This window comes from Antechinus flavipes, chromosome 4 (genome assembly GCF_016432865.1).
Source record: "Antechinus flavipes isolate AdamAnt ecotype Samford, QLD, Australia chromosome 4, AdamAnt_v2, whole genome shotgun sequence".
Taxonomy (NCBI): domain Eukaryota; kingdom Metazoa; phylum Chordata; class Mammalia; order Dasyuromorphia; family Dasyuridae; genus Antechinus; species Antechinus flavipes.
In genome coordinates this window covers 147850071-147860205 of record NC_067401.1, presented here as the reverse complement: position 1 = coordinate 147860205, position 10135 = coordinate 147850071, and the positions used below count along the sequence as shown (strand labels likewise).

The 10135-nt window shown below is 44.0% G+C and overlaps 1 protein-coding gene across 2 annotated transcripts; it reads right to left on the bottom strand.

Annotated features, from left to right (window-relative positions):
- Positions 1–84: 84 nt before the first annotated feature.
- WBP2 (WW domain binding protein 2) lies at positions 85–8573 on the bottom strand. 2 transcript variants are annotated; one of them, XM_051995068.1, is made up of 8 exons: positions 8455–8573; positions 6036–6144; positions 4011–4146; positions 2875–2967; positions 2271–2405; positions 1928–2050; positions 1414–1532; positions 85–1309 (listed from the first exon to the last, which is right to left on the bottom strand). In XM_051995068.1, the coding sequence occupies exons 1-8, from the start codon at positions 8508–8510 to the stop codon at positions 1256–1258; spliced, it is 825 nt and encodes a 274-aa protein (XP_051851028.1). In that variant the 5' UTR covers positions 8511–8573; the 3' UTR covers positions 85–1255. The 2 variants fall into 2 exon arrangements, with proteins under 2 accessions (XP_051851028.1, XP_051851029.1); XM_051995069.1 differs by having other exon boundaries at positions 1456–1532; positions 8455–8572.
- Positions 8574–10135: the final 1562 nt, after the last annotated feature.

Sequence of the window (10135 nt, the reverse complement as noted above, 5' to 3'; positions counted from 1 at the left end):
TCAATCCAGGCTCCCCAGAGCTAATCCAGGGCCCCAGGCAGGTGAGGGATCCTGGCTCAGGCATCACACAGGGAGACAACAAAGTCAAGCTACTTTGTCTTTACTACATCATCGTTTTGGCAAACAAATCAAGGTGCAACAGGGTTTATTTCACATTAATATATTAACTGGATTTTTGTTCAAATAAATAGGGAGTTCTCTTTTAAATAATGATGACCTCACACTCCAGCCAGTCCAAGAGGAAATCAAAGGAAATTAGTGCGTCCAGGGGAGAGTCACCAATCAGGTATGAAGCTCAAAGGGAGGAGATGAGAAGTGAACTGGGACTGACCACAGACACCTTTTTACTCAGGACTAAGTTAGGCCCCAAGGTCCAGCAAACACTTGGCCCCAGATTTCACCCCATCTCCCCCTAGTGAAGAGCCTAAAGAAGGTCAAATAAGATGTGCAATCTTCAGCTCCAGGACTAGGCGGCCCTCTGGGCACAGGAGGGAACAAGACCTTCTAAAAGCCTGAGCTAGGAAAACAAGGGAGCAAAGTCAAGCAGTCATTTGTATGCTTTTCCCCAGCTGAACAGTCTTTCCTTTATTCTCCCTTCCTCCAGTCCTGAAGCAGACTCACGATCAAAAACCACAACAAAGTGGCGGGGATATAAAAGGAAAGATAGTAGGAGTATGAGCAGGCGGGACACCCCAGAAGGGATGGGAATGGGGAAGAAGGAGCTCCTGAGAGCTTGCCACCACCCAATCATATGGTCACACTGGAAATCCAGACTAGACTTCACAGCCGGAGAGATCAGAGAGCAGACGGAATGTGGGCAGAGGCTCAAGGGGACTCTTGGGGTGGAGGTCAAGCCACCTCCCCAGGTCTGGGAGACAAGAGATACCTCTGCTGATCTGAGCTGAGGAGCCACAAGGATATTCCAAAAGGAATTTTAAAATAAGAGTTCTGGGTAGGAGCTGAGGAGCAGGTCAGATCAGCCCCCTCCTTTATGGGAAGCTGTGATAATGCAATAGGAGTAAAGGGGAAATGGCGACTCAAGTGGAAAGTCCCACTGCCCAAGGCAGAGGAGAGGTGTCAACGCCCCCGGCCAAATGGAACTCTCCCAGCTACTCCCTTTCTCTTCATGCCTGTTACTGCTAACTACATACAGGCCTAAAGCAAAGGCCAGGTCTGACAAAAGCCTCCCCCCAGCTCCAAGCTCAGCTCTGGGGGAAGAAGGAGCAGGTGAGTGAAGAGGAGACTGCAGGTGCATCTACTGGGTCTTCTTGTCCTCTGGGGGGTAGTATGGAGGTGGTGGGGGCTGGTCCTGAAGAGAAAAGAAGAAGAAATGGGACCAACTCCAAGGGCACAGGAGAACCCTCCAAACGGTTTCCTTCCCCAACCCTCCCGGAATGGTGCCCACAGGTTTACCTGGCGAGGCTGCTGCCCTCCAGCCCGCCCCGGGACACTCACCGTGGGCATGTAGACGTTATGGGGGTTGACAGGATTATAGTAGGCGCTGGCAGCAGCTTCAGCAGCTTTTGCTTCAGCTAAAAAGAAACACATATCCCAAGCACGTCTAGGCTATCCTCCTCTCTCCAAGGGAAGGAGGCCCCACAAGAGTGGAGTCAATAGTTCCTCAGGCTTCACTGAGCTAATCTGGAAGCACATGTTGGTGTCCCTTGCATCCCACCCAGCTCCAATCAACTCCGCAAAATTAGAGCCGGAGACACTGGGAATTACTCACCTGAGAGGGCACAGTGTCTACTGTTCCTCTGGAGGTTGCCCTCAATCATAGAGAAGGGGATGGGGAATGTCTACTTTTACTGTCAGGTTCCTTTCCACTTTCTAGGGTTCTCTAGAGATACCCAAAATGAGAACTCTCCTATAGGGGGAGCATTGCCAGCCTGTCTGGGCTGCTTCTAGGCCACGATGGGTTCCTTACCTGCAGGAGTAGATGGTACATCAGGGCCACCGACAGGTGGCTCCATTGGTCCAGGGTATGGAGGGGGTGGGGGCTGCATGTACCCTATGGCCCCATCCATCATGGGAGGTCCTGGATAAAACTCTGGCAAAACAATAAGAGCCAAATAGCCACCCTGGACAGATGGTTCTCTATGGAAAACATCTGACCATGAATCACACATATAATTCAACTATCATGTCAACACAAGCAGAAATACATCAAGTTTCTGTTAGATCTTAAACATATTCCAAATTTACACATACTCACAAACCCTCCCTATTATCCAACTGGCCAGTGCCCAGCAGAAGTAAAACAGACTCACCAGGTGGAGGTGGTGCATAGGGGTAGCCTGGAGGATTTGGGTACATTCCATTGGCAGCTGGCATAGGAAAAGCATAGGCTCCATTGGGCATGTATGAGTACCCATAAGCTCCATTGGGGACTTCACCTCTGGAGGCTGCAATTACAGAATAAAAGGGATAGAAGCTTTACTCAATTAGAGGACAATAAAGAGTAGAAGCTCATGTGGAGCTCAGATGAAAGGAGTAAATGTCATCTTAAGAATTCAGAATTCTCTGTGTGTGTTTAATCTATATTGGATTGCTTGCTGTTTTGAGGAAGGGAGGAAAGAGGGAGAAAAATTTGGAACACAGGGTTTTGCAAAGGTGAATGTTGTAAACTACCTTTGCATGTATTTGGAAAAATAAAATACTTAAAAAAATAAAAGTATTACACTCTTCCCCCCAAAAAAGAATTTACAATTCCTAATTGATTCCTTTCTTCCTTCTGCCTCTCTGAGAATATAATTCAAACTTCCTGTTTCCTATGGTTCAGATTCTGAGATCCTATTCAGCCCAAGATGCCCACAGACCAATCTAGCCAATCCTAAAAAAACTATCTTTGGTACCAGTTTTCAATCTTCATACCTTGCGCAGCCACCTGTAGCATTCGCTGTCCAAACTCGATGGCACCCCCTGCTACAAAGGTCAATTTGTATACAGCTGACCCTTCCCAGCCACCTGGGGAAAGAAAAGAGGGAAAACTATGAGCAAATAATGAGACAGAAAGAAAGCTAGGCTGAACTGGAGAGATGGTTATTTGTCCTCTCTGGGACCCTGTCCAACTCTCCTGGAGGCCTGCAGGGAAAGGTTTGGCTCAGCTGCGCAATCTGATCAGCACTTCTCTTTCCTACATTGCCAAGACTGCGCCTGGACTTTGGCCCACTGAGGGCCCTAGCTTAGCCACATGCTTCCTTTCCAGTGGCATTTGTCATCAGAACAAAGAGCTTTTCCTGAACCGGCTGAGCCCCAGGTACTAAGATCCTTAATGGAGCACTCCAGTCCTTGCGTTAGATGGGGTCAGAGGGATGAGGAAAGGGGCAGGATGACGAGATCCAACCACAATGGATCTCAAGATCCAGAGAAAGGATCTCTCTGCTTAGGGCTAAGCCTCAACAATACCAACATAAGCAGTGATCCCATGAACCCAAGAATTTTCAGGGGCAGGGCAAAGCTATCAATATGAACATATTCTACAGACCAAAAGTGATCTAAGTATTGCAGAAGGCTCCTCCATGGCAACTGTGAAGGCCACAAGATGCCCTGAGGGGCAACTCTAGACTCCTAAATGATAGGACCAGCTCAGGTGAGGAATATTAAATGAAAGCCCAGTTCTCTCAATCCAGCAGGAGATCTTTAAAGACCTCTCTGCATCTAAAAAAAGCTCCTCTTCTGGACCTAGACTAGAACACAAAGATCCCTCTCCCCAGAGTACTCAAGGTTCCTTTTTACACCTGACATTTTAAAAAGATAATTTTCAGGGACAGGCAGCAAAATTTTGTTTTCATTTACATGAAAAGACCTAACCTGTTATTTAAAATAGTAACATTTTTGCAGCTCCTAAAAACCAAGCATCCTTTTCTAGCCTGTAGACCTCTAACAGATCAGCTACATTTTCATGTTTTGATTTGGAAATTATACTTAGGCAAGACAATGTCCTCAAGGCAGAAGCTAAGAATTCCTTTCTAGTAGCCTTGTCTATGCCCTAGCTCATTTTCACATACCTCCTGCTTCTGCCTTCACTGTTCCCCTGATGTAATTTGCACCAAAAACAGGCTGCTTAATCTCATAGTCCTTCATTAGATAAAACGGCATCATGAATGACTGCATGGAGTCCTTTCCCTTGGACAGAAAAATTACCTGTGGGAACAGACAATGAATGGCATTACTAGAGAAAACCTGAAGCTGTTTTACTATGACTTTCTAATCTTCCAAAGACTTTTTCTATTGTTCAGCAAATGTAACCCCTACAAAAGGGGCCTCCATCTGCTTGCTCCATCATACCAGTGTAACCCAACATCACACCCAATGTACGATAGCAGACCCTAAGGGGAGGAGGGGGAGTAATAGGACAAGGAATTCTTCTTTGAGGTGGTTTTATTCACAAAAATTTCTTAAATATTTGCAATGAGGCAGACACTGTACTAAGCATCAAGTATCCCAAACCAGACATGCAAAGTCCCTGTTTTCAAGAAGCTTACATTCTGTGGCAGAACACCCCAAACATATACGTGATCATATAAACATAGATTAAATATATGTGAATATGTGCAAGGTAATAGGTCTCATGTAGGATGTGGGATTTGAAGGAATTGAGGGAATCTAGGAGTGAGAACTAAGAAGGGCATGCCAGGCCTGAGGGACAGTGTCCAAAGGCTCCGAGACAGGAGATGGAAGGTCACATGTGTGAGATAAGAGACAAAGCATGATATGTGAAGAACAAAACTAAGACTAAGTATGTAAAAGGAAACAAAATGTAATAAGGACAGTTAGGCTGAATTCTGGCTGTGATAGAGAAGGAAATTTGCCTTAGATTTTAAAGGCAGAGGAGCTATCCTTGTGCAGGGGAGTGACACTGTCAGACCTGTCTACACTTCAGGTTTTGGGGTTTTTTTGGTAGAATTTTTGAAACGCAAATTAAAGTGAGAAACTTAAGCGAGAAGGTCAATTATATATGAAACAACAAAGCAACATATGCTAAGAAAGGGTCTATGGAGAACACCCTTAGGAGAGAATAGATAAAAATACAAGTAATAGGAATCAGATATCTTTGAAAAGCATAAGTAATAAATATTTCTAGAGTATGATGATGCCATGGCACCTAAGTGTTTATAGAACAGATAGGATGAGTATAGAGAAAGGCTTCTTGGAAAGGCTGTAGTAAACCTTGCATGATATATTAGTAGTGGAAAGGGGAAGAAGCCAGAGCTGCTTGGAGGCCAAGATGAACTTCTTAAACTCCCGAGAGTGAGGCAAACCACTCCAACTTCTCAACTGGCTCCCTGCCATATTGTTCTGGGGCAACCAAGCAAATCATCTGCAAGGGCCAGGGTTTTAGAAAGATGTCTAAAATCCCTCTGTCTTGATTTGCCTATTTGTTTGGATGAAATTTAAGGTGGTGACTTTGACCTATAGATATGAAATCTTCTCTCCTACTCTGCTAAGTCATAACAATAAAGCACAATACAAGGTCCCTTGCAAAAGACAACACAAATATGGCTCCTGGGCAACAGAAGGAAAGATTTTTTCCAGGGAATAGCAAGGTCTAATGAAGCCCCAGTTTATTAAGCAAGTAAGCAAATTTTTGCTACTTGGTATTTCTCACTCTACAAGGCACTGCTGGCCAATTTCTGGCTGGGGCATTTGTTGCTGCATCACTATTTTGATCATTTTATATGTGCAGAGAAGCTTCAAGCTAACAGTTCTTTTTGTTGAAATCAAAAGGAAAAATACTTAGCCTGCTCTAGGTCTATGTCAATTCAGCATTTATAATCACTTATATACAAATGGAAAGTGGCAATGTTAGACTTTGTATAACTCAACTAAGCAGTTGAAAACATTATAGAGTCCCAGAGTCCTAAAAGGACTTTGTTGACAAAGGAAAGATCATGGGAGATGGGAAAATAAAAGTCATTAATGTTTTAGGAGCCATCTAACACACTGACCTGTGTGTCAATGTTTTTAGAAACCTGAGTCACTCTCCTAAAGTGTCAGGCCTCAAAATGACAGGTAAGGACTCCAAGACTTACTCTGTAAGGAGTCAAATAGAGGCTGCCTTTCTTGGTCCCTTTGAAGGCATCTGTCATATGATCCATGTCACTGAAGGAGAGCTCCACATGATCATAGGTCATCAGAATGCTACAATGGGAAGAGAGAAAAAAGGTTATAAGAAAGATTGGAGATGTGCCCTGAAATCTAGATAAAAAGCTGTGTAATTTCCACAGTCCCTAATATTCCTCTTTTCCTTTTGCATTTACTCCCTCCCAGCCCCAACAAGCAATGATCTGCAGAATCCCAAACACAGTCCACCCTGTTCCACCTGTAATAAGTACCAGCTGAGGAAGAGAAATTCCAGTTTGCAATGTTAAAGTTGTCTACAGACAACTCTTTTGTCCTCAACTTCAAACGCAGGCTATGTATATGGCAACTTATTGTGTTTATATTGTTAAGAATAAGGATTGCATTAGATCACCCATTAAGTCCTTTCCTATTCTGTTACTCTATGAAATACCTTGTGGTAGGCATGCCCACTTAAAGAAAATGTAAAAAAGATAAATTATGAAATGATTAAAGGACTCACTACAGGGTTCCTTTAAATAATAAAAGTATAAAGGAGATTCAAATTTTAACTTCCATTTATATATCAAATTCTTGGAATAAAGCTTAGGAATTTATGTAAAAGACCAAACATTCTTATTTAACAGTTCCAGAGCATTTAGAATGTGGGAGGCAAAGTTAGAGATAGTGCTTGTCCCAGAAACTCCCACTAAGAATGAAAAATAGTCACAAGAGATGATAATGAATGACAACAACTTCTTTGTTCCGAGAACCTATTTGGACACAAAAAGGTCACAAACCAATACACATCATGGGATATCTCTGATTACAAGATAAAAATCAAATGACATTGACAGCAGTTGGGTTTGTCTTCCTCCTACTCTAACCAATTAATCACTAAACATTCACTTATTAAGCAGTACTATGTACCAGGCACTGTGCTAGATGCATGTATATATACAAATATTAGAGAGGAAAAAAAAGCCCCTGCCCTGAAAGTGTTTGTTTATATATATAAACACATGTCCATTTATAAAATAATCATCAGACAAATTAAAGATTAGCAGATGAGGGATTGGGCAATCAGGAAATGTTTCATGCAGACGACTGAATTTGTTGACTTTTGAGAGAAACAAGTGATTCTAAAAGAAATTCCAAAGGAGTGGGGGGAAGGGAAACTATGCAAGAACATGCGGGAAACGGAGCGTCCAGTCCCGTGACAAACATCAAGAAAACCCATCCCAAAACCTTTCCACTTGAAAGAATATGGGTGGAACAAGGTAGAAAAAATAGATTAATTACTTTATGAGCCTGTGTAGGGAAGGTAAAGAGGTCATACTTTCGGGGGGATCTAAGTCTTGGTTCCCAAGAATTCTGGTCTCTAAATACATCTTTCCTCTTAACTGACACGTTGGTACTTTCAACTTTGTGGGGACTCCGAGGCTAGTAAAAGGTAGGTAACATGACATACTTGAGGGGTAGCATCCTTTCCCATGTTCACAGAAGGCAAAAAGGAAAAGGAGGGGGAGGAACAGCAGGGAACACAGAATGTGGGATTGAATTTTTCTGGGAGGCGAGGCACACTGCAGTATCATTTATTGCCTGGCCATCCTATCCTCCCCCAAACAGAAGGGAGTACTCGATGAGTATCCATCCACATGGTCAATGTAGGAGGTCTTAGCTACCTCTCCCCCTAGCAGTGTAAAGTTGTGAGTTTTACAGCAGAAAGGTTTTGTTTGTTAAATAGGATGATGGGTAGTAATCTAGAATTCTCCCGTCTCTCCCGCGAATTTCCCTCTTCTGGGCTTCATAATCCTCCCTATGAAAAATGAGGGAGTTGGACCAAACGAGCCCCAATATCGTTCTCAGCTCAGACGTCATTCTCCCATGGTCAGCTACATCAGCCAAGCTTAAGGAGTGGGGAGAAGGAAGTTGGCTCGGCGGGGCTCGCAAGTGGTTATTAAAAGGGATTCCAGCACCAGAAAGGAAACGTCGAACCCTAAGGTTCTTGGACATCAGTGAATCTATAAGACCCCAGCTCAACTTTCTACTCCACAATCTCCCAACCTGATGCTGTCCTTGGTCCCTAATCCTTCTCCAACCACCCCCACCCAGAAAGCTCTTCAGTTCCTTCCCCCGCACCCCAAGCGGTAGCAGTCCTCGGTCTTTCTTAAAGCTCCCTGAGGGGTACGCGTTGGGGCGGGGGAGGGGTTCCCCGCCCCCGCCTCCCCTCCCCCTCTCCTAGCCGTTGCTCTCCCCGCCCCTCCCGGCCCTACGTTTCCTTTCCATTTCTGTCCCCACCTCCTTCGGCAACTCAGCTCCCCAACCCCCAACCTCCCCAGGCTCTGGCCTCCACGAATCCCCGACGGATCCCTCCGCGGCGCCGCTCACTTCTCCGTGTTGTTGACAATCACTCCGCTCTCCGAGTGGTTCCTGTTGAGCGCCATGGCCAAGCGGTATAGACACTCCACTCCCGAGCTTCCGAGACTAGCGCGCCTGCGCTCCGTGCCCGGCCCCGCGTGTCGTCTTTAGGAATTAGGTTCAGCCAATCACAGAATGTGTACGGGGGCAGGGAAGAGGGAACAACCACCTGACCTCGAGTCACGTGAGCGCGCTCGGCTCCTGTTTCTCTTTCCTGCCCCCACTCCCTTCTTCCGCCTTCTATCGCTTTCCTCCAGCCCAAGACTTTCTGTGCACGTAGAGCCTTCATCATAAATAAGTCCGAAGATTACAGTCCCCAGCATGCAATGCTCTGGCCTCGCCCTGTTTTAAAAGCTGGCGGACTTCCGGAGCGTCAGAATAGTGAAGGGCCTCAGGTTCTTGGAATACAGGATGGAAGAAAATAAGAATGTTGAGTCCTGAGAGGAGAAAATTGGGAAGGAAAGACAGTCTCTGTCACGCAAACTCCGAAAATCTCATGGTTCCTTGCTTCTTTTAGGGCAAGCGGTCTTTTTTTCTTTTTAGTTAACTTGTTTTTTTGTGAAGCTCACCAGAGTTTCAACCATTAGCCTTCAGGTAACCATGTAACAATTTTTTTTTTTTTTTAAGAAAAACAAATGAGACTTCCTCCCTACAAAAAATAAATAAGAGTAAAACAGGCAAAATCAATACATTGAAAAAGTCAGAAAAAATATATAGTGCAATACACTTAGGGACTTTGCAAATCTGCAAAGAAATGAGGTGGGGAAATACAGTAACAGACAATTGATTTTTCAGATATGTGCACACTTCTGGCACTAATGAAGCCCATGGACTCTTCAGAACAGATTTTAAATGTACAAAATAAAATTTATGGTATTACAAAGGAAAATCCATTACGTCTAAATGTAGTTATCAACATCTTTTTTAAAAGCCAAGTTTACTGATCCCAGACTTAAGAATTGCTGCTGTATCATAAAATATTAGCTTATCAGACTTTGTGCTTAAATCATTTGGGGATCATCTATTGATCTGATCTTTTCAGGCCTATTAAACATGTTCTTTCTTAAAAGCTTTGGTCTAGCTAAACAGACATCCTCTACTTCTGTGCTTAGCAAAGTGGTAGGTTCAGAAGGGACCTCAAAAGTTTGGAATCACAGACAGATATCACAAGGTATTTCAAAAGAATTTGTAGGCTTGAACCCATTTCCTAAGCAAGGAGCAAAGTTTATTGTAATTGTAACACCATTACAAGCTGGCTGAATTCCAAAAGAAATTAGCAAAGTTGTAAGAGAAAGGAGACCTCTTTAACCAGCTCTCTATCATTGACATGCTAATTCTCTGGTCCAGGGGACTGGTCTCCAGAATTTGGTTATCACTGAACAGATTATTAGTCAGCAATGAATTGAGGAGGGGTCTCCAGACTATAATTACCACTGACCAACAGATTGTCTGTCTCATAGTCAAAAATGAACTGAGGAGTGGTCTATTCATTATTGTCTCAGGAGTTTGATCTGTGAGACTCTTCCTTGGCCAGAACCTATCTAATTGATGGAGTGTTCTATTCAGAATTAGACAGATTGGGTGTGGAGTTTCTGGAGGCCAACTCTGTTGTGACCAGCACAGCACAAATGGGCTAGTAGTAATGGGCTAG